The sequence below is a fragment of the Salvelinus alpinus genome, chromosome 2, assembly GCF_045679555.1.
Source record: "Salvelinus alpinus chromosome 2, SLU_Salpinus.1, whole genome shotgun sequence".
Classification (NCBI taxonomy): Eukaryota; Metazoa; Chordata; class Actinopteri; order Salmoniformes; family Salmonidae; genus Salvelinus; species Salvelinus alpinus.
The window spans coordinates 108,536,236-108,562,150 of NC_092087.1; the positions used below are offsets into that span (position 1 = coordinate 108,536,236).

The window sequence follows — 25,915 nt, forward strand, 5'->3', positions numbered from 1 at the left end:
CTTCACTTGGTGACCGCTTCTGACGACCTGGGTAAATCGTGCACTTGGGATCTCAGGGAAACCACACTTCGGGAACGGAGCAGATGGACCCACCTTTGATCTGAGTGGCAGCGAGCCGAGTGGATACCACATCTCGAACGTAGTTAAAAAAAGAAAGAAAGACGTGAGCGAAACAAGTGCAGTTTTTAGAAAAGCCTCATAGGCTCTGAGTGTGTATTCCTGAGGGGCCCCTTGGAGGTGTAGACAGGGCCGAGTCAGTGGAGGATGATCTGAGAGGCAGTCGACTCAAAGACATCTATCATTGTGAACAGGGCCCAGTCAGCTGTGTGAACTGGATGAAAACTAGATTCTGTGTTTACTAGTTAAGTCCATGTATGATATAGTGTAAGGTGCACCTGTAATTGTTTTAAACCTGTAATTGTTTTAAACCTGTAATTATTTTGAACCTGTAATTGTTTAAAACCTGGACCCCATTTTAGAAGTATTGAAAGATGTAAATGTATGAGTTGCATTATCCTAGGAACTAACCATGAGATAGAAATGTGAAAATATTCCTGCAGGTGAAAATATTGTTGAAAAACAACTAATTGATTAGTTATGTTTGAGAATAGCATTGTGTGACTGTGATATGAGAGCTGTGTGACTGCGATATGAGAGTTGTGTGACTGTGATATGTGAGTTGTGTGACTGATATGAGAGATGTGTGACTGTGATAGGAGAGTTGTGTGACTGTGATATGAGAGTTGTGTGACTGTGATATGAGAGTTGTGTGACTGTGATATGAGAGTTGTGTGACTGTGATATGAGAGTTGTGTGACTGTGATATGAGAGATGTGTGACTGTGATATGAGAGTTGTGTGACTGCGTTATGAGAGATGTGTGACTGTGATATGAGAGTTGTGTGACTGATATGAGAGTTGTGTGACTGCGATATGAGAGTTGTGTGACTGATATGAGAGTTGTGTGACTGTGATATGAGAGTTGTGTGACTGATATGAGAGATGTGTGACTGTGATATGTGAGTTGTGTGACTGTGATATGAGAGATGTGTGACTGATATGAGAGTTGTGTGACTGTGATATGAGAGTTGTGTGACTGATATGAGAGTTGTGTGACTGTGATATGAGAGTTGTGTGACTGTGATATGAGAGTTGTGTGACTGCGTTATGAGAGTTGTGTGACTGCGATATGAGAGTTGTGTGACTGAGTCTTAATCAGAAGTTTGGATAGTAACATAGAGATCTATAGTTCCTCACAGAGATCTATAGTTCCTCACAGAGATCTATAGTTCCTCACAGAGATCTATAGTTCCTCACAGAGATCAATAGTTCCTCACAGAGATCTATAGTTCCTCACAGAGATCTATAGTTCCTCACGGAGATCTGTAGTTCCTCACAGAGATCTATAGTTCCTCCTAGAGATCTCTAGGTCCTCCTAGAGATCTATAGGTCCTCACAGAGATCTATAGGTCCTCACAGAGATCTATAGTTCCTCACAGAGATCTATAGTTCCTCACAGAGATCTATAGTTCCTCACAGAGATCTATAGTTCCTCACAGAGATCTGTAGGTCCTCACAGAGATCTATAGTTCCTCACAGAGATCTATAGTTCCTCACAGAGATCTATAGTTCCTCACAGAGATCTATATAGTTCCTCCTAGAGATCTATAGTTCCTCACAGAGATCTATAGTTCCTCACAGAGATCTATAGTTCGTCATATAGAAATATTCTGAATCAGATGATTGACATGTGGATAATAAGCTTTGATATAACGTTCTGTTACTTCACTGCCATCATAGAAGATCACGGGGTGGTATTGAGAGGGGATGATAGTTTAGAAAGCAGCGGAAGGTCTATAGTTCCTGGGAGGCTTGATTTTGCCGTGGTCTCTGGGAGGTTAGAGTACCGTTGACAATCCGGTCATTGTCCGGGAAACAAACATTTATTTTGGCTATACACAGTTCAAAGAACTTCAATGTTTCGGCTGTTTTGCCTAGTAAACTACCAAGATGACTGACTAGCTGTTGATGTTGAAGAATCGTCCCGTCCACTAGATTATACTTCACAGTACAGAATCACCTGAAAGACGCACATCGCCATCTGTTGACTGGAGTTGGTATCGCAGTTGAGAAAATACTTTCAGACAAAAAGCTAAAAAGCGACTGCCCCTAAAAAACAACGACTCTCTTTGAAAACGGGCGATGTGGCATCAGAAACATTTATTATAGTGTAAAAATGTACTACAAAGTGTAGCTAAACAGAATAACTTTGGTCGTACCCACTCAGCCCGTGACGTCGAATTATGGGCCATATCAGGTCTGTCTGTTGTGGTCGCTATTTCGCCCCACAATAGTCATCCCAAATTGGGCTGTGTATAACTATGTAAATGTCTCTCGAACAAGGTGACTTTTAACAATATACACTCTAAAAAGTAAAGGTTCCTGGAGAATCCTTTAGGGGTTCTTCAAATTGAAACTGTGGGGGAACCCCTAAAAGTTATTTGAAGAACCTTTTGTGGGTACCCCTATAAGTTATTTGAAGAAAAAAATTAACCCCAAAAGGTTCTTTGAGGAACCCCTTTTGGGGTTAATTTTTTAAAACTCCCTGTCCACCCTCCCTCCATTATAAAAACATATTTTAATAACAATATTGATTTAAATAATTCATTGTTTAATTAGTGGCACCACACATGTGAATTAATATTTACAAAACAATTTACCAAACATAACACATTACAAAATTGCAACATTTCTGCAGACATGTCAGACCATAATAAATAATACATTTACTTTGTATAGTGCTTTTCATGACATTTAAAAAAATCAAAAACAATGATGTACAATGAAAACAACATACATTAAGAATGAATCATAGGTAAACTAACAATATTGTAGACTTGATGCTAAATTCAGATTTTTCAGCTTTAGTGTGTATATCGTATCCACTTAGTTATGTTAGGAAGTTTTCCATCTTTATGACCGGCCCTGGTAACTTCACCCCAACTTCTCTTCTCCCCAGAACACAGTAACTTAACAACATAAGTGTTTTTCTGACATTTAAGGGAAAATAAAAAATACAGCCCTAGCAGAGCCCCAAGTCCCATGGAGACGTCCTCGAGGGCGTGGATGTTCTCCTCATCAAAGGCCAGCGGGATTTCACTCTCATGGTGAAATGGATTTCCACCGATGTGCAGTAAAGGAGTGAAGAGCGGTGAAATCTGTGTCAACAAAAGTAAGAAAAGATTAATACACATACAATTAACAAAGAACAGAACAAATGTTCAGCTGTAGTTTTATATCAGCATGCACACCTATGTTTATGAAGAAACAGATGATTGGTGCATAGGCATACCTTGTCACGGACATAAAGGCCACTCGGGTCCTCATTGAAGAGGTAGGGCAAGAGCAGGATCGCTGCTGTGGTCTCCAGTCCTAGGAAAGTAAAGCAATGATCTTACTACACTTGCTAATTTTATTACAAAATACATTAGAGAAAAGGAAGGAATAAGAGCAAATCCCTCTTCTGTATCGTCCTTCAGGGACTGTCAAAATAGCAGGATGATGTCCTCACCCCTGCCTCGCCTATCTACCTCTGATAGTCCTTCAATTCATTTATGAGAAGATCTGAAAAGATAATTTGCACACATTTGTATGCTAATAGATGTCAGTTTGTAATGACTGCTATGTAGGTTTAATGTACACTTCAAATGCAGCTGTCCTACAACATATCTGTACCTTCTTCTTGATCCCAATTGCATTGTGTCCATGTTCTGTCCTATAAGAGTTTCAACAGAAGAGAAAATGTGTCAAAGAATAATCTTACAAGCATTAAAATATTTATATATTGAAAGATAAATGGCATCGACATACAATTGAAAGTAAAATAGAAGAACATATTGGAGAAAGCACTAGCCAATACAGTACTGCCATACAGTACCAGTACTGCCATACAGGCCTGCCATACAGGCCTAATATCACATTTCAAGATATCTTTGTACACAAATTGTTCAATATTTTATCAGGCTGACTTGAAAGATTATACGCAACATTTTGCTGCGTGGCAATACTGTGTTTGGATTCTGAAGGGCATTTATACAAAAGAGGTAGTCTAGACACTGTATTAATCCCATTATGCATTTGAATCCCATCTACAGCTACCATCTAAGATATTAATTTTCCCTCCACAAGGGGGCAGACATGTAACGTTTCCAAAATGGGATAGTAAAAAAAAATAGAAAATAGACCTGTTGGAATGAATCTTTTCTCATAAAGGTGGAAATTATAGGCAATTAGCAAGACACCCCCACTAAAGGAATGGTTCTGCAGGTGGTGACCACAGACCACTTCTCAGTTCCTATGCTTCCTGGCTGATGTTTTGGTCACTTTTGAATGCTGGCGGTGCTTTCACTCTAGTGGTAGCTTGAGACGGAGTCTACAACCCACACAAGTGGCTCAGGTAGTGCAGCTCATCCAGGATGGCACATCAATGCGAGCTGTGGCAAGAAGGTTTGCTGTGTCTGTCAGCGTAGTGTCCAGAGCATGGAGGCGCTACCAGGAGACAGGCCAGTACACCAGGAGACGTGGAGGAGGCCGTAGGAGGGCAACAACCCAGCAGCAGGACCACTACCTCCGCCTTTGTGCAAGGAGGAGCACTGCAAAATGACCTCTTAGCAAGAGTCTTTTGATTGGTCAGTCATTGGGTTCATTTGTTTTGCAATATGTTCAAATCAAACCAAGCTTTATTTATTCAGCACATTTCAGACATGATGCAACACAATGACATCATCACAGGAAAAAATAAAGAGAAATATTTAGTACACAAACATACGAGGATAAATGGGAGAATAAAAAACTGAAGAAGAACAACTGAAAGAATAATGAGCGAAAGGAAAAGAAGGAAATGCCATTGATTAAAATATTAATAAGCAATATCCAACCCAAAATATAAACTGTTTTTTAGGAGTGGTTCTGATAGACACTATGGGGGTGTCCACTGAAAATTGACTAGTAACAACAACTGGGACCTAAAAGACACCCGCTAAATCTGCCCAAGAAGAGGCAAACAAAAGAAAAACCCACACCAAACTTAAAGACAGGAAGCAAACCAAAAAGGTAGCGCAACTAAAGGTGTTAACTGACTAGCGAGGTGACACCAATCGTGCTAACGAGCTATACGCGCTAATGTCCAACCTCAAAACATAAATGGAAAAACCAAAGACTGTAACACCTTAAGAGAATGCTCACCACCACCAGAAAACAACTTCCATTTCACATTATAATCAACTACAATATAAACATGGTGTCTACTGGCTGTCAACAATTAAAAACAAGAAAGAAAACGTGTATTTTTTCCCTTCCTAAAACTCACGAGCCCAAAAAAAACTCATCTCTGATACGGAAAGTCAAAATAATTTATGATCCATGGAACGCACTGGCTAAACACAAAACACAAATCTTTTTGACTGCCCAACCATGAGACAATCAGAAACCAAGTTGTCCTCACCATGGACACAAGCACCAAAAACACTGTTGTTTTGACAAGTAGCAATAAATCACTGATATTGATTAGGGGAGAAATCAGGTTGTACTTGCTGTTGAAACTAACAACTAAAAAAACACACGGAAATGGGAGATATATTTTACCTCACTGGTTAGAGGACAACCTGCAGAAGACAGTCAGCTACATTTGAGTGATGCATTTAAATGTAGGGGTCACTAAACAAAGGAACACAACACTTATTTGTCATCACTCATCGATATCATGCTAAAATCAATTGTGCGAGAGGAGGAAGATGAGGTTGCACGTCCTGTTAAAACTAACAACTCAAAAACCACACGGAATCTCGGAGTAATGTGTACATCCCTGGTTAGAGGACAACTTGTAGAAAACAGTTGGCTATATTTAGAAGTGTTGCATTTTGATTCAAGTGGGTCACCAACGTGGGAAGTGTAACACAACTCTTTTTTTGTTTGTCACTTTTTGTTAAATCACATAAATAGTACTCTTTCAATTCAGAGCCTGGATTTTTCCCAAGGCTAATATCCATATCACGCTGAAATCAATTGAATTAGGGTTCTACATTGTGAAACTCCGTAAAATACTCATACTACAATGTTAAAACATTCTACATTGTGACATTAATTCATTGATATCACAAAATAACTCCTTCATGTATGTATTTTGTCACACTGAACACAGCTATAAGGATTCTCTCCTGTGTGTGTTCTCTGGTGTAGAGTCAGATGACAAGATCGACCAAAACTCTTCCCACATTGACCACAGCTATAAGGTTTCTCTCCTGTGTGTGTTCTCTGGTGTAATGTCAGCTGGCCAGACTGACCAAAACTCTTCCCACATTGACCACAGCTATAAGGATTCTCTCCTGTGTGTGTTCTCTGGTGTAGAGTCAGATGACAAGATCGACCAAAACTCTTCCCACATTGACCACAGCTATAAGGTTTCTCTCCTGTGTGTGTTCTCTGGTGTAATGTCAGCTGGCCAGACTGACCAAAACTCTTCCCACATTGACCACAGCTATAAGGTTTCTCTCCTGTGTGTATTCTCTGGTGTGATATCAGGCTGGTTGACTGAGTAAAACTCTTCCCACATTGAACACAGCTATAAGGTTTCGCTCCTGTGTGTATTCTCTGGTGTAGAGTCAGATGGCAAGATTGACCAAAACTCTTCCCACATTGACCACAGCTATAAGGTTTCTCTCCTGTGTGTATTCTCTGGTGCCTTGTCAGCTCTCCAGATGTAGTAAATCTCTTCCCACATTGACCACAGCTATAAGGTCTCTCTCCTGTGTGTATTCTCTGGTGTACAGTTAGAGAGCCAGATCGACTAAAACTCTTCCCACATTGACCACATCTATAAGGTTTCTCTCCTGTGTGTATTCTCTGGTGTGATATCAGGATGGTTGACTGAGTAAAACTCTTCCCACATTGAACACAGCTATAAGGTCTCTCTCCTGTGTGTGTTCTCTGGTGTAATGTCAGATGGCCAAATCGACTGAAACTCTTCCCACATTGACCACAGCTATAAGATTTCTCTCCTATGTGTGTTCTCTGATGAATTTTAATGCCTGATGAGGTGAATCTCTTCCCACAGTCAGAGCAGCAGTGAGTTCTCTTCCCTGTGGATCTCTGCTGGTGTTTCCTGAGGTGTTCTGATCTGGAGAGACTCTTCTCTGCCTTGTCAGCATCATGAGGTTGTTGAGGCTCCCCAGAGGATCCACGATAGTCCCGTCTCTCTCCTATGTGAACAACAAAGTCAGACAGATGATTAAAGGCCCACAACAGCAGAAATCCACTGTAAAAGGTGATGCCAACAGCATAGCCATGATTTTGTACAACAATTGATGTCTGTAATGAATGTTAAAATGATTTGACAATTGTCTTAAAATGAGCAACAAGTCATATTATGTCAAAAAAAATCATATTAGTAGTAACATCTAAGATTGTAGACTAGAAATAAGTTATTCATGTTGTTGAAACTCTAAGCAGTGTGGCAGAAGACTTTTGGTCTCCAATACAGGCCCCTTTCTGTGTTGCTAAAATTGCGGCACGAGGGCAATTTGGTTGCAGAAACTCCTCCATGCTAATGAGGAAACCACTAGTTATGGATGTAGTATATCTGGTCATGAGGAAACCACTAGTTATGGATGTAGTATATCTGGTAATGAGGAAACCACTAGTTATGAATGTAGTATATCTGGTAATGAGGAAACCACTAGTTATGGATGTAGTATATCTGGTAATGAGGAAACCACTAGTTATGGATGTAGTATATCTGGTAATGAGGAAACCGCTAGTTATGGATGAAGTATATCTGCCTGGAGCAAAAATGGTGAGCAAAGATTTGAGTTTTTCACAATGTATTCTGAATGTGAATAGGGGAAAACTCAGGGGAGTAACCTCCATTTCCAGGTTGCTTATGAGTGCATTTCACACTACTTTGGATTATAATTGAAAGGCTCGTTTGAATGTCCTGCTTAATATAATGTTTGTGTCATCGCAAATCAACCGCTTTGTACTAAAAAACACTTCAACCAGTGGCTAGCTTTTCCATCAGACTGACAATGAGGGTTTGTACACTGTTTTCTAAATTGGCCCATAACTTCACCTAACAACAAATATACCTGTAATGAACGAAGAAGCACTTTGGTTGTTATTGCATGACATACATAGTGTACTCTAGGACCCATAACAACAACATAGACCTACTGTAGGACCCATAACTTCACCTAACAACAACATAGACCTACTGTAGGACCCATAACTTCACCTAACAATAACATAGACCTACTGTAGGACCCATAACTTCACCTAACAACATAGACCTACTGTAGGACCCATAACTTCACCAAACAACAAATATAGGAAAATAGCTCTGTGTGTTGTACAATAGCCTATCCATCAAGGAACAGTTCTCTACACATTATGAGCAAAGGATCTCTGTGTGTAAACAGACTAACGAGACCCTACTGTAAATCAAGCAGACAATAACATTATAAACACCAATTTTTTAGGGATGTTGGATCCAACGTGGAGCACGGCCTAACTGTCTTTACCAGAGTAATGAATGAAGAAGCACTTTGGTAGTTGTTGCATGTGGTGATGTTTGTCATTTGACTGGCATTCAGAAAATGATTTCCTGGATCAGCTGATGATAGTTGAACATGTGACTAACTAAACAGCTACAGTATTAAGAATGATGTGTAATTATTGAAGAACCGCATTAATGACAGTATTCATTTGGGTGTTGTCAATAAAGTTATGATATTTATTATTATTATTATTTTATGTCACCTTTATTTAACCAGGTAGGCTAGTTGAGAACAAGTTCTAATTTACAACTGCAACCTGGCCAAGATAAAGCAAAGCAGTGCAACAAAAAAACAACAGAGTTACACGTGGGATAAACAAAAGTACAGTCAATAACACAATAGAAAAATCGATATATAGTGTGTGCAAATGGAGTACGGAGGTAAGGCAAAAAATAGGCCATAGTAGCAAAGTAATTACAATTTAGCAAATTAACACTGGAGTGATAGATGTGCAGATGATGTGCAAGTATAAATACTGGTGTGAGAAAAAAACAAGGGGATGAGGTAGGAAGACAGATGGGCTGTGTACAACGCTGCTCAGATAGCTGATGCTTAAAGTTAGTGAGGGAGATATAAGTCTCCAGCTTCAGCGATTTTTGTATGTCGTTCCAGTCATTGGCAGCAGAGAACTGGAAGGAAAGGCGGCCAAATTAACTCCAGCAGGTATATCTCTCTGGTCACCCCCAAAACCAATTCCTCCTTTGGCCGCCTCTCCTTCCAGTTCTCTGCTGCCAATGACTGGAACGAACTACAAAAATCTCTGAAACTGGAGACTTATATCTCCCTCACTAGCTTTAAGCACCAGCTGTCAGAGCAGCTCACAGATTACTGCACCTGTACACAGCCCATCTATAATTTAGCCCAAACAACTACCTCTTCCCCTACTGTATTTATTTATTTTGCTCCTTTGCACCCCTTTATTTCTATTTCTACTTTGCACATTCTTCCACTGCAAATCTACCATTCCAGTGTTTTACTTGCTATATTGTATTTACTTCGCCACCATGGCCTTTTTTTGCCTTTACTTCATTTGCTCACATTGTATATAGACTTATTTTTCTACGGTATTATTGACTGTATGTTTGTTACACTCCATGTGTAACTCTGTGTGTTGTATGTGTCGAACTGCTTTGCTTTATCTTGGCCAGGTCGCAGTTGTAAATGAGAACTTGTTCTCAACTTGCCTACCTGGTTAAATAAAGGTGAAATAAATAAATTAAAATAGATCAATGGTGGCTTGCAAACAGTGGATAGTAAGTAGCCCACCTTTGGAATAACTATGTATAGTTATAACTGTAGTATCCATTATAACTGTAGTATCCTGTATAACTGTAGTATCCTGTATAACTATGTAGTTATAACTGTAGTATCCAGTATAGTCTGGGAGGAGGTGAAACCACTCAGGCTTATTTGATGTGATCTAATGTTTTGATCATCTAGTTTCTTACAAGCATTCAGTCACCAAAGGGGGTTCGGTCATTCCTTTGTTTATATACTGTCTCATTGACAAAAATATTTTGGATTATTTGTTTACATCATTCCTTTGTCTCGACCCAGTACACAGTAAACGTACCGAGGTTCTAATGTTGCCAAGGAGACACATTTTATTATTTATTTACAGTTTGGAGGGTTGGGGGTCTGACATCCAGGATACACATTTGATTATTTATTTAGTTTGGAGGTTTGGGGGTCTGACATCCAGGATACACATTTTATTATTTATTTACAGTTTGGAGGGTTGGGGGTCTGACATCCAGGATACACATTTGATTATTTATTTAGTTTGGAGGTTTGGGGGTCTGACATCCAGGATACACATTTTATTATTTATTTACAGTTTGGAGGGTTGGGGGTCTGACATCCAGGATACACATTTTAGTTCTAATGGTGCCGTTCTGTTATTCTTTTCAGCTTCTTTTTCCAAGCATCTTACATTACTCTGAGACTAGTTATCCTGGGATCTTACATTACTCTGAGACTAGTTATCCTGGGATCTTACATTACTCTGAGACTAGTTATCCTGGGGAATAATTTCAATACATTTGCAAAAAATCGAAACCTGTTTTTGCTTTGGCATTATGGGGTATTGTGATGTCATTATGGGGTATTGTAAAACATTTTAGAATAAAGGGATGCCCCGATATTACATTTTTGGCCAATACCGACATCCAATATTTTCCTTGCCCCAAAAAAACGATACCGATAACCGATATTTAAAACTCTAGAGGCCTTTTAAGCATTCTACTACAGCACTCTAATAATTAACACACGGACGCAGCGGTCTAAGCCACTGCATCTCAGTGCAAGAGGCGTCACTACAGTCCCTGGTTCGAATCCAGGCTGTATCACATCCGGCAGGGATTGGGAGTCCCACAGTAGTTGTCTGTTATTGGTGTAGAGTGGACGACAAAGGAGAGGGATCCCACATGTGGATATGATACAAATTATCATTATTACTGGAAAATATTTGTTTAAAATCCAGGAACTTTACAACTTTAGCTCTCTTGGTCACGCCAGTAGGTTACAGTAGGTTGTAACTCTCTAGGTCATGCCAGTAGGTTACAGTAGGTTGTAACTCTCTAGGTCATGCCAGTAGGTTACAGTAGGTTGTATCTCTCTAGGTCAAGCCAGTAGGCTACAGTAGGTTGTATCTCTCTAGGTCATGCCAGTAGGCTACAGTAGGTTGTATCTCTCTAGGTCATGCCAGTAGGCTACAGTAGGTTGCATCTCTCTAGGTCATGCCAGTAGCTTACAGTAGGTTGTATCTCTCTAGGTCATGCCAGTAGGCTACAGTAGATTGTATCTCTCTAGGTCATGCCAGTAGGCTACAGTAGGTTGTATCCAAGTGGAAACAATTATCTACCCAATGTGGAAAGTGTAGAATTTGGTCAACAACAAAATTAATGGCTTATTTGCTACGTGAGGTTTACTTGATCCAACAGAAGTTTCGTAATGCTTAAGTTGTTATGTGGACATGTGACATACCGACAACTTTGATAAAAACACTATAGGAGTTGTCTCCAGATCGCTATGCATATTCATGCTAGTAGCTTAGCATCTCTCTCCATTGAATACAGGCGGTTGACGTCAACAACCCTCAGAATAGAAACAATAGATTACAATAATTAGATGAATCCACCAATCCAAAGAAAGGATAGGCAGGAGCTAGACAACCCACAGTGCCGCTTTGTGGACAACTACTCCCCTTGTTAGGGCGGAGAGACATCTTGTCAGTATATCCATAATCTTTGGTGTAGCCAACCCAACTCTCACATGGCACTATTGGGGGGCACGGTGTGTAGTAAAACATCACTACATGAAAAACACTACATGCCGTGCCCCCCAGTCTGCGGTCAGCAGATAGACCCTTCTCAAATATATATGTTAAGTCACTTTTTGGAAACGGAACAGAGAAAACAAGGGGTAGCTTGCTCTCTACGTCGTCTGATTCTAGACATATCAATCATCATCCTGGGCCCTCCGTTGAAGAGGTATTGACGAGCCAACTCCGAATATCGAAAGTAAAAAACAAATTTAAGGCGGTACTTACTGGTGTTACTCAGATCTCCTATCTCCTCCTCTTCATCTTTCAATGTGACAGTAATCTCCCCTTCCTTCTTCACTCCAAAAACTGCATCCTCATCTTTCTCCTCTTCTTTCACAGTAACATCTTCCACCTTCACTCTGAACTCGTCTTCCTCTTCTTTCACTCTGAAATCGTCTTCCTCTTCTTTCACTGAAACGTCTTTCTCTTCTTCTTTCACCGTAACAGCCTCACCCTCTACTTCTTGTTTTACTGTGACATCCTCTTCTTCCTTCTCCTCTTTCACGACAATGTTCAGCCCCAGAGCTTCTTTCTCCGTCCAGCAGACCCCCTCTTCTTCAACGAGAGGGGAGATGTTTAGTGAGCTCATGTTCAGGGATGTTAGCTAGCTAGCTATCATTAGCGACTAGGCTAGTGCTAATTTAACCAGCCAGCTACTATAGCTGACTAATACAAAATAACGTAATATTAAACTAAATAGGTTAACAAGTAGATACGACAGAAGTGTGTCTAAAACACAGTAGCTAATATACACCAAAAGCGTATAAATAGCTTGAATCTTTCGGCTATGTTGGCTAGCAAGCTACCGAGGTGGTTGACGAGCTGTTTCTGAAGAACCGTCCACTAGATTATACGTCACGCTGGCAGCGTCGCCTGAAAGACGCACATCGCCGTCTGCTGACTGGAGGGGAAACGCAGTTGAGGATCATATTTTATTTTCAAACAATTTTAAATGGATTTAATGAAATAATACTATTATATTGACACATACAAAGACAATAATGTGTTGATTGATTAGTGCGAATAAAAAATGTTTACCACAGCACATTTAAGGCAGTTTCATTAAGTCATACTAAATCTAAATTAGCAGCTAGCTACTGTAGGTCTATACTGCTCCTACATAGTGTAACAATACATCATGTAGATGTATATAATGAACAGACTAGGTCTATACTGCTCCTACATGGTGTAACAATACATCATGTAGATGTATATAATGAACAGACTAGGTCTATACTGCTCCTACATGGTGTAACAATACATCATGTAGATGTATATAATGAACAGACTAGGTCTATACTGCTCCTACATGGTGTAACAATACATCATGTAGATGTATATAATGAACAGACTAGGTCCATACTGCTCCTACATGGTGTAACAATACATCATGTAGATGTATATAATGAACAGACTAGGTCTATACTGCTCCTACATGGTGTAACAATACATCATGTAGATGTATATAATGAACAGACTAGGTCTATACTGCTCCAACATGGTGTAACAATACATCATGTAGATGTATATAATGAACAGACTAGGTCTATACTGCTCCTACATGGTGTAACAATACATCATGTAGATGTATATAATGAACAGACTAGGTCTATACTGCTCCAACATGGTGTAACAATACATCATGTAGATGTATATAATGAACAGACTAGGTCTATACTACTCCTACATGGTGTAACAATACATCTACATGAAGGAAAGAAATTCCACAAATTAACATTTAACAAGGCACACCTGTTAATTGAAATTAATTTCAGGTGACTACCTCATGAAGCTGGTTGAGATAATGCCAAGAGTGTGCAAAGCTGTCATCAAGGCAAAGGGCGACTGCTTTGAAGAGTCTCAAATATAAATATATTTTGATTTGATTAACCCTTTTTTGGTTACTACATGATTCCATTTGTGTTATTTCATAGTTTTGATGTCTTCATTATTATTCTCCAATGTAGAAAATAGTAAAAATAAAGAAAAACCCTTGAATGAGTAGGTGTGTCCAAACTTTTGACTGGTACTGTATGTAAATGTGATATTTCAGTTGTTGTTTTTGATACATTTGAAACATTTATAAAAACCTGTTTTTGTTTTGTCATTATGGGGTATTGTGATGTCATTATGGGGTATTGTGATGTCATTATGGGGTATTGTGTGTAGAATGATGAGGGTAAATTATTGATTTAATCCATTTTAGAATAACGTAACAGATGTGGAAAAAGTGAAGGAAATGCATTGTATATATAGGGGCAGTAGTTAGTGACATCACTTCATGAAACAGGAGGTACAAATATATAACTTAGGTTCACAATATCAACATTCAATGCATTAAAATATATGACTAAGCTGGAAGTGGAAACGCCAGCCCAGCCACAATCCTAGAGGTTCACTGATGATCAACCTCCTCCTTCACATCTGACTCCTGATGATCAACCTCCTCCTTCACATCTGACTCCTGATGATCAACCTCCTCCTTCACATCTGACTCCTGATGATCAACCTCCTCCTTCACATCTGACTCCAGATAATCAACCTCTTCCTTCACATCTGACTCCTGATGATCAACCTCCTCCTTCACATCTGACTCCTGATGATCAACCTCCTCCTTCACATCTGACTCCTGATGATCAACCTCCTCCTTCACATCTGACTCCAATGATCAATCCAGAGCGTCTTCTTTTTGGGGAATCCCGATGGACGACGTCATCGAATAGGACGTCATCACCACCACCGCCCACAAGTTAATTGTCTTTCAGGTTATTAATGGGAAGAACATTGGCAATATGTCCTGTCTGGTAACTTGTCTCGTTCAAAGGATTTACATTGGCAGGTGCACAGGGAGAAACCCCATTAAAAAAACTCAGTTGATCTTAAACTGCGGAAACACTTTTGGAAGTCTTTAACTGCATCAAAGTCTGTGGCCTGTGATGTTGGGACAAATGATAGTCCCTTATTATACAAGAGACAAAATTCACAAATTCTACAGCACAACGGCAGAGTCATGTCTTCAGTGTAAAACTAACAATGACTCAATAATCCTTCTGGGAATGTTATGATGTCATAAAGTTATGGGCGGAGTTAGAAAGTTGGCTGTCAGAAGTACAGTTATACAATGTAAAATTACTTTTAATCTGTCTGTCTGTATATTTCAAAACATGGCATTTGAGGGTGCAGTGAGATACTCCAGAGTTGGACGATACTTTTCTCATCAATCATCTTAAATATTATACTTAATTAAAACCTGGAAATCAACCAATCCTCTGTTGTTAATTCAAAAGAAAGGTCAAATGCTTTATTATCCAAAAGTTCAAAGTGACGGAGAGAAATAAAATGGTGCTGATGCGGGCACTGGCTGGATGCAGGAGCTGGAGGTGTGTTCTAGTTGGTCTGGGCAGGTGTGATGTAGTTAATGTAGATGGAGGTGTGTTCTAGTGGGTCTGGGCAGGTGGGATGTAGTTAATGGAGATGGAGGTGTGTTCTAGTTGGTCTGGGCAGGTGTGATGTAGTTAATGGAGATGGAGGTGTGTTCTAGTGGGTCTGGTCAGGTGTGATGTAGTTAGTGGAGATGGAGGTGTGTTCTAGTGGGTCTGGACAGGTGTGATGTAGTTAATGGAGATGGAGGTGTGTTCTAGTGGGTCTGGGCAGGTGTTATGTAGTTAATGTTTCTATGATGTTGTTTGTATGTGTATGTTTTGTATTGTTTATAAAATATAAAATAAAATATAAAAAAATGTCCAATGCAAAGTAACACCTCACAGTTCTATGTTTGGAGTTATTACATTAAACCAATCAGAATTTAGAAGAATGCCAAAGTCAGGTGTGAAGTAATATGGAGGACCAGCCTATTCCCTATGATGTATACTACAACAGAAATAACTTAAAATGTATAACTTAAAATTAAACCAATAATTTGCACTCGTGACTTGAATGATTAAAGTAAACCACAGTTTTGTAAATACATAACGCCATCTAACCAAATATAAAAGAATGTTAGCTATATGCAGTTATCTTAGCCAGCCAGCTAACATTAGCTATATGCTGTTATCTTAGCCAGCCAGCTAACATTAGCTATATGCTGTTATCTTAGCCAGCCAGCTAACGTTAGCTATATGCAGTTATCTTAGCCAGCCAGCTAACATTAGCTATATGCAGTTATCTATATGCGGTTAGCCAACCAGCTAACGTTAGCTATTTAGCCAACCAGCACGGTTATGGTCAGCGAGACCAACTACCGGAGACCAGTTAGAACCCAAGTAACAGTAAGCCAAGGTGGGAAAAGTTACAAAACTCCCGTAGTCTAATTCACAAAGAACATGCTGAAAAGTAGTGATGGGGAAACAAAGAATCCTGAATCATTGATGCTTTCGAGCAAATTGTGTCAAAACAAAAATAGGTTCATTACTCAAGGCTTTGAGCGACACAGAATTTAGAACAGACACATTTTATAGATGAAGTCACACGCCGTAGCAGCGTAAACATTATGTGGCCGTGTTCGAGAGCATCAAATCCATGCTGCGTTGTGGGTAAACGGTGACTGGCTTACTGATTTATAATTAATAATAATTAGTAGTTATTTACGATGCAAGGTGATTTGTAAATTAGTCAGTCAGCAGCCACCTGCAATATCGGCTGCAATGTCGAACGAGCCCAATACCAAACCAATCAGGTGTTCGACGAAATTATTCTTCAGACGTCATTGATCACGTGTTGCTGATAAAGTGACACTGGTTTGAATTATACCGCTTAGCGACTTCAGTACATGCCTCATAGCTCCAGTCTCAAACTTAACCCCGTTCCTGCTGAAGAAGAGAAGGTCTGCTGGATGGAGAAAGAAGCTTTCGCGAAAGAGGAGGAAGAGGAGGTTGTTACAATACAAAAACAAGTAGAGGGTGATGCTGTTACCGTGAAAGAAGAAGAGAAAGATGTTTCAGTGAAAGAAGAGGAGACTGACGATGAACGGGCCCTGATTAACACTAGTAAGTACTGTCTTAACAGAAGCACAAACTCTGTGGTTGTTGAACTGATGCTTGGTGTTAAAGTGGAAATCTGCAAATGCTACATCCATATTTTGACTTTAAAAGTATTTATTTATTTATATATATGTATTTATATATTTATAGCCATTGATTCTTGGAGAATATAACACATGCCTCATGAGCTTAGTTAAACTGTTGTACCCCATCAGAACCCCAAATAAGCTTTTTTTACTCCAATGTTTAGAAACAATGTAAATCAACAGCCTCAACATGGTTAAAACTATAATGTTGATATCATGGATGGTCAGTCCTTGCATCCATCGGTCTGTCTATGAATTTGAGACCAGTTACATTTCTCCAGCCCCATCCATCATCTTGTTACCAAAACAGTGGTGGAATTACAGCTTTGTTATTGGTTGACTGCAGATTGGTTGATTGATTGTTGAGTGGCTTTTTTAAAGGGGCAACCTAGTTTTTAAACAAACAAAATGGCTGCCCAGAGTCCTGAGCTGTGTTAGAATACTCATACTAACCATACTATTTGTGAAGTAAACTGAGTATATATTCTGCTTATTGGTCATAGTATGATGTAGTTAGTATGCCAAAAGTTCCTGGATGTCGTCCTAAATTCGCCAAAAATACGAAGTATACACGCAGTACTTTAGGGCCCATAAAGCAATTATTCAGGAAATGGGCGTGGCTTCAACGTTTTGAGATTTGAAGAAAATGGAGGAAAATATGCAGCCGAAGTCCAACGAGAGAGGAGATACAAATGAACTGCTTTAAATAATTATGACAAATGTTGAGGAATGTAATAAAGTAATGACTTTTCAAACAAGTTACCTAACACTTTATATGACTATTGTTGTTCACTTGAGAATCTTAAGACAAATGTCAAATAATGAACATTCATTACAGACGTCATTGTTTGTACAACATCATGGCCACACATCACCTTGTACAGTGGATTTCTGCTGTTGTGGGCCTTAAACCATCTGTCTGACTTGTTGTTCACAAAGGAAAGAGACGTGACTATTGTGGATCCTCTGGGGAGCCTACACAACCTCATGATGCTGACGAGGCAGAGAAGAGTCTCTCTACGTCGAAACACCAGCAGAGAACCACAGGGAAGAAATCTCATTGCTGCTCTGACTGTGGGAAAGGTTGCACATCTTCATCAGAACTTAAAATACACCAGAGAACACACACAGGAGAGAAACCTTATAGCTGTGATCAATGTGGGATGAGTTTTACTACATATAGCTCTCTGACATCACACCAGAGAATACACACAGGAGAGAAATCTTATAGTTGTAATCAATGTGGGATGAGTTTTACCACATATAGCTCTCTGACATCACACCAGAGAATACACACAGGAGAGAAATCTTATAGTTGTGATCAATGTGGGATGAGTTTTACCACATATAGCTCTCTGACATCACACCAGAGAATACACACAGGAGAGAAGCCTTATATCTGTGATCAATGTGGGAAGAGTTTTTCTACATCTAGCCAGATGACTTCACACCAGAGAACACACACAGGAGAGAAACCTTAAAGCTGTGATCAATGTGGGATGAGTTTTACTACATCAAGCCATCTGATTCGACACCAGAGAACACAGACAGGAGAGAAATCTTATAGCTGTGATCAATGTGAAAAGAGTTTTACTACATATTGCTCTCTGACTGTACACCAGAGAACACACACAGGAGAGAAACCGTATAGTTGTAATCATTGTGAGAAGAGTTTTCCTACATCTGGCCAGCTGACATCACACCAGAGAACACACACAGGAGAGAAACCTCATAGCTGTGATCAATGTGACAAGAGATACTCTGATAAAAGATCTTTGATCAAACATCAGAAAATGCATACATGAAGGAGTTGTTTCATGATATCAATGAAATAATGTCACAATGTAGAATGTTTTAACATTGTATTAGGATTATTTTAATGATGTCACAATGTAGAATGTTTTAACATTGTAGTAGGAGTATTTTAATGACGTCACAATGTAGAATGTTTTAACATTGTAGTAGGAGTATTTTAATGATGTCACAATGTAGAACCCTAAATGTTTGTCCCCTGTTCAATTGATTGCAGCATGATATGGATATTAGCCTCAGGGGAAAATCCAGGCTCTACATTGAAAGAGTATTATTTAACAAAAAGTGACTAACAAAAAAAGAGCTGTGTTACACTTACTGCGTTGGTGACCCACTTCAATCAAAATGCAGCACTTCAAAATGTAGCCAGCTGTTTTCTACAAGTTGAAAAAGCTGCTTGTTTAAAAAATACATGTAATATGATAATTGTTGCAGATGTTTGTGTATATACACACATGAAAGCAGTATAATAAATTGGTCTATAATCAATTTTATTAACAATCTGACATCACTCCAGTATTTCTTTACAACATTCAAATGCTAATTGTCTTTATTCCACTACTGAAGAAGCATGACTCAAATCACCTCATATTTCAAACATTCAGCCTGACAAAAGATACATGTTTTATTATTCCATGCCTCACTGAAGTATTGCCAATACATATTAACAAAGGGGTGTACATTTGGTTTTGATTTTCATATTTACAATTTATGAAATATTTAGTAGTCATAATTATTTATGCAACCAGCTGACCATTTTCGGGTACAATTATATTGACAATGTTGCCCTGCTTTTAGAATATCAGGGTTCTTTCTCAGATGTGCTAACCCAAATGCATGAAATTGGGGACTGGGCCCGATCCAACAACATGCCTATCGAGTGAACCCTGAAAAGAGAGAGAGAAGTAAGGTGGAAAGTTACTACGGATATTGCAGGAGTTGGTTGCTGATTGTCTCAAGGGTGGGCAGTCAACAAGTTTTGCGTTTAGCCAGTGCGTTGCCATGGATCACAATTTATTTTGACTGCACGTTTTTCCGTATTGGAGACAAGTTTTTTGGGGGCTCGTTCCAAGGGGACGAGAGTTCTAGAAGCTAGTGGGTTTTAGGATTCTATTGAAAGAAAAAGGATTTAAAAAATAATACGATTGTATATTATTATTTAGAAATACGTGTTTTTTCTTGATTTTAATTGTTGACAGCCAGTAGACACTATGTTTATATTGTAGACGCATTGTAGTTGATTATGTGAAATGAAATTTGTTTTCTGTCGGTGGTGAGCAAACTTGTCCAACAAAAACATGGGATATATTTGTTTTCTTAAGGGGGAAAGTGTTACAGGCTTTGGTTTTTCCATTTATGTTTTGAGGTTGGACTTTAGCACGTATAGCTCGTTAACACGTATAGCTCGTTAGCACGAATAGCTCGTTAGCACATATAGCTCGTTAGCACGTAGGACTCACTGATTGGTGTCACCTCATTAGTCAGTATGTGTTACACCTGTGCTGGCTTGTCCATCTCGTTAGAGGGAAGGTGTTTCACCTGAGCTGGTCCAGGTTCTATTTAAGAGTGTCTGGCCCAGTGCTCCAGTTGTCTTGATAGATGTGGAGAGTCAACACCTTTAGTTGCTCCACCTTTTTGGTTTGCTTCCTGTCTTTAAGTTTGGTGTGGGTTTTTCTTTTGTTTGCCTCTTCTTGGCAGATTTAGTGGGTCTCATGGTGGGTGTCTTTTAGGTCCCAGTTGTTGTTACTAGTCAACTTTCAGTGGACACTGAGAGCAAAACTGCAACATTATGTTATAATACTTTTATTGGATCAAATGGTTGTTTTATGCAACAGAATAGAGGGTTCTTAGAACTATTGTGTCTGTTTGTTCTACTGAGGATGGGCCTCTGGGAGAAAACACTGACAGGAGATTTACAATGTCTTTTGGGTGATTAAACCTAAAGAGACCACATTCCAGGGCATGAGTTAATGTTTCTGTTCTATATGGTACCAAGGAGAGATGACCCCAGGGCCAGACCCTGGTCTCTACACAAAGAGTACTGTTTTTACAGCAGATACTGTCTGCTGAGAATTATAAATATATTTTCATACAAATCTTAACCTTGTGACCCGTTCTATACATCTGTTGTTCGTTATGTAGGTTGAAAGGGGTGTATCTTGGCTATAAAAGACCTTTGTACTTTTGTCTCGGGGCTCTCAACGAATCATCTGGGGGTGATTTGTTGACCAGCCATCATTTATCATAGATCACTCAATTCATTCACTTTATATGTGTGTGTTGTATTGACCTGCTCCCTTATTAATAAGTGAATAAAGATTTCGATTTAAGAATAACTCTGACTTGTGTGATAAGTTTGTCTGTTTTGAAATTAACCACCACATTTGGCGATGGGGGATGTGAATCTTGACTTGTTGACCGCTCCTGGCGACCTGGGTAAATGGTGCACCAGGGATCCCTCAAACTTGGGATCTCAGGGAGACCACACTTTGGGAATGGAGCAGATGGACCCACCTTTGATCTGAGAGGCAGCGAGCTGAGTGGATACCAAATCTCAAACCTAGTTTAAAAAAAGAGGTGAGCGAACCACACAAAGTGTAGTTTTTAGAAAAGCCTCGTAGGCTTTGAGTGTGTATTCCAGTGTGAGGGGGGTCACCTTGGAGGTGTAAACAGGACCCAGTCAGTAGGCTCTGAGTGTGTATTCCTGTGTGGAGGTGTTAACAGGGCCCAGTCAGGAGGCTCTGAGTGTGTATTCCTGTGTGGAGGTGTTAACAGGGCCCAGTCAGGAGGCTCTGAGTGTGTATTCCTGTGTGGAGGTTTATTATTTTATTAGGTTATTCCTGTAATTTCCCAGTATGAGAGGAGTTGCTAGATGTATTGAATAAACCTTTCTCCATAAAGTTAGTGAACCAAGGTGGCTGATTAGCTGTTGATGTTGAAGAAGTGTCCCGTCCACTAGATTATACTTCACGGTGGCAGAATCACCTGAAAGACGCACATCGCCACCTGCTGACTGGAATTGGTATCGCAGTTGAGAAAATACTTTCAGACAAAAAGCTAAAAAGCGACTGCCACTAAAAACCAACGACTCCCTTTTAAAACGGGCTATGTGGCATCAGAAACATTAATTATAGTGTAAAAATTTACTACAAAGTGTAGCTAAATAGAATAACTTTGGTCATACCCACTCAGCACGTGACGTCGAATTATGGGCCATATCAGGTCTGTCTGTTGTGGCCGCTATTTCGCCCCAAAATATTCATCCCAAATGGGGCTGTGTATAATATAACTATGTAAATGTCTCTCGGACAAGGTAACTTTTATCAATATACACTCTAAAAACTAAAGTTTCTTGGAGTATCCTTTAGGGGTTCTTCAAATTGAAACTGTAGGGGAACCCCTAAAAGTTATTCAAAGAACGTTTTGTGGGAACCCCTATAAGTTCATTGAAGAACCCCTTATCATGGTTCCTCAAAGAACCTTTTGGGTTTCATTTTTTTTAACTTCCTGTCCACCCTCCCTCCATTATAAAAACATATTTTAATAATAACAATATTGACAATATTGATTGAAATAATTCATTGTTTATTTAGTGGCACCACAAATGTGAATTAATATTTACAAAACAACTTACCAAACCAAACACATTACAAATTTGCAACATTTCTGCAGACATGTCAGACCATAATAAATAATATATTTACTTTGTATAGTGCTTTTCATGACATTTAAAAATGTATAAATAATGATGTACAATAAAAACAACATACATTAAAAATGAATCATAGGTAAACTAACAACATTGTAGACTTAATGCTAAATACAGATATTTCAGCTTTAGTGTGTATATCGTATCCACTTAGTTATGTTAGGAAGTTTTCCATCTTTATGACCGGCCCTGGTAACTTCACCCCAACTTCTCTTCTCCCAGAACACAGTAACTTAACAACATAAGTGTTTTTCTGACATTTTGGGGAAATTTAAGGGAAAATAGAAAATACAGCCGTAGCAGAGCCCCAGGACCCATGGAGACGTCCTCGAGGGCGTGGATGTTCTCCCCATCAAAGGCCAGCGGGATTTCACTCTCATGGTGAAATGGATTTCCGCCGATGTGCAGTAAAGGAGTGAAGAGCGGTGAAATCTGTGTCAACAAAAGTAAGAAAAGATTAATACACATACAATTAACAAAGAACAGAACAAATGTTCAGCTGTAGTTTTATATAAGCATGCACACCTATGTTTATGAAGAAACAGATGATTGGTGCATAGGCATACCTTGTCACGGACATAAAGGCCACTCGGGTCCTCATTGAAGAGGTAGGGCAAGAGCAGGATCGCTGCTGTGGTCTCCAGTCCTAGTAAAGTAAAGTAATGATCTTACTACACGTGCTAATTTTATTACAAAATATATTAGAGAAAGGGAAGGAATAAGAGCAAATACCTCTTCTGTATTGTCCTTCAGGGACTGTCAACATAGCAGGATGATGTCCTCACCCCTGCCTCGCCTCTCAACCTCTGATAGTCCTTGAATTATCTTTTTGTCTATATCCATTCCATGGACTTGATTCATTTATGAGAAGATCTGAAAAGATCCTTGGCACACATTTGTATGCTAATAGATGTCAGTTTGTATTGACTGCTATGTAGGTTAAATATGCACTTCAAATGCAGCTGTCCTACAACAGATCTGTACCTTCTTCTTGATCCCAATTGCATTGTGTCCATGTTCTGTCCTATAAGAATTTCAAAGGAAGAGAAAATGTGTCAAAGAAGAGTCTTACAAGCATTAAAATATATATATATATATATATCTATATATGTATATATATATATATATATATATATATTAAATAAATATTGAAAGATAAATGGCATCAACATACAATTGAAAGTAAAATATTAGAACATATTGGAGAAAGCACTAGCCAATACAGTACTGCCATACAGTAACAGTACTGCCATACAGGCCTAATATCACATTTCAAGATATCTTTGTTCACAAAGTGTTCAATATTTTATCAGGCTGACTTGAAAGATTATACGCAACATTTTGCTGCGTGGCAATACTGTGTTTGGATTCTGAAGGGCATTTATACAAAAGAGGTAGTCTAGACAATGTATTAACAACATTATGCATTTGAATCCCATCTACAGCTACCATCTAAGATATGAATTTCCCTCCACAAGGGGGCGGACATGTAACGTTTCCAAAATGGGATAGTATTGTCCATGTAACGTTTCCAAAATGGGATAGTATTGTACATGTAACGTTTCCAAAATGGGATAGTATTGTACATGTACCGTTTCCAAAATGGGATAGTATTGTCCATGTAACGTTATGCCCCCTTGTGAGTTAATAGTATTGCATGCTGTAGCAGGCTATATAAAGAGGAAGACCTCCATTGACGATTCAGTTCGTTGTAACATCTCGTCAGGACAGGTCACCGTCCTTAGTTAGTTAGTTAGTTAACGTTAGCTAGTTCATTATCACAAAAGTGAGAACTGCTCTAGATTGGAAACTTACGTTAATGAGTGTAAAGCCATGTTGGCTTATGGAAACGATGTACAATATATGGGAAAGAATATAGTTCAGGGAAATAATCCAAACCTAGTTGTGCCTAGTTAGGACATAACGTTAGCTAGCTAGATAACGGTACTGTACTGTAGCTCATACAACGCCGACGGTCAAACCCGGCTTTCTAATATTTACGGTAATTAACTATAGTAACGTTATGGAAGATATTCACAGAAAACCAACATTGTCTTCGTTATTCATTATTAGTATGTTATATTATTATAATAAATTATTTAGAGACATATTCAGAGCCAAACATCAACACAACTTAACCTTTTTAACTGTTGTCGCATCCAAACTTGTCACCATCGTTTTCAGTTGTAATTGCGAAGTTCCCGGAAGAAGTCCAGCAACAACGGAGGTTCCTCGATGAACCCACCTTCTAACAAGTTCTTTGAAGAACCTTTTGGGGCTGTTTTTCATTGACCAAGAACCCTACGGTTCTTAGGGGATCTGAGAACAACTCCAGTTGAACCCTTCATTTTTAGAGTTGTAGTCGGCTCTATTTACTCTCAGATTCAAAACATGATGATTAGCATCAACGATCAAGTCAGCTGCTGCTGCTCCAATACAGTATGAGGTGAGACGGTGAACTGATGTTGAACCGGGCAGTCAGCTGCTGCTGCTCCAATACAGTATGAGGTGAGACGGTGAACTGACGTTGAACCGGGCAGTCAGCTGCTGCTGCTCCAATACAGTATGAGGTGAGACGGTGAACTGATGTTGAACCGGGCAGTCAGCTGCTGCTGCTCCAATACAGTATGAGGTGAGACGGTGAACTGAAGTTGAACCGGGCAGTCAGCTGCTGCTGCTCCAATACAGTATGAGGTGAGACGGTGAACTGAAGTTGAACCGGGCAGTCAGCTGCTGCTGCTCCAATACAGTATGAGGTGAGATGGTGAACTGACGTTGAACCGGGCAGTCAGCTGCTGCTGCTCCAATACAGTATGAGGTGAGACGGTGAACTGATGTTGAACCGGGCAGTCAGCTGCTGCTGCTCCAATACAGTATGAAGTGAGACGGTGAACTGACGTTGAACCGGGCAGTCAGCTGCTGCTGCTCCAATACAGTATGAGATGAGACGGTGAACTTACGTTGAATGATAATGATTAAGTTAATACAAATGTATTAGTGAAACTGTTAAAAAATACTATATGGCCTATTAAATATATTACTTTATTGTTATCATATAGAAACATCATGGAATATTGTACATCATATTAAATATATTACTCTATTGTTATCATATAGAAACATCATGGAATATTGTACATCATATTAAATATAATACTCTATTGTTATCATATAGAAACATCATGGAATATTGTACATCATATTAAATATATTACTCTTGTTATCATATAGAAACATCATGGAATATTGTACATCATATTAAATATATTACTCTATTGTTATCATATAGAAACATCATGGAATATTGTAGATCATATTAGCATCAACATACATTATTGTTTCATTCAATTTCACATAATAAGGATATTTCATATTTTCAAGTTCAGAAGTCAGAAC

General features: G+C 39.1%; 2 protein-coding genes across 3 annotated transcripts in view; one reads left to right on the forward strand and one right to left on the reverse strand.

Moving 5' to 3' along the window:
* Positions 1 to 12,758, reverse strand: part of LOC139548569 (zinc finger protein ZFP2-like) — a 54,225-nt gene extending 41,467 nt beyond the window's left edge. Inside the window, exons 1-3 of one of the 2 annotated variants that reach the window (XM_071358318.1) lie at positions 12,159 to 12,758; positions 3,735 to 7,255; positions 3,421 to 3,623 (exon numbers count right to left, since the gene is read on the reverse strand). In XM_071358318.1, coding sequence (XP_071214419.1) covers positions 6,168 to 7,255; positions 12,159 to 12,522 — 1,452 coding nt within the window. In that variant the 5' untranslated portion in view covers positions 12,523 to 12,758 and the 3' untranslated portion in view covers positions 3,421 to 3,623; positions 3,735 to 6,167. Of the gene's footprint in view, positions 1 to 3,420; positions 3,624 to 3,734; positions 7,256 to 12,158 lie in introns of those variants that run through there. The other variant, XM_071358326.1, reaches the window with a different exon arrangement.
* Positions 1 to 25,915, forward strand: part of LOC139550284 (chemotaxis regulatory protein ChePep-like) — a 196,554-nt gene that overhangs the window by 106,431 nt on the left and 64,208 nt on the right. The window lies entirely within an intron of this gene.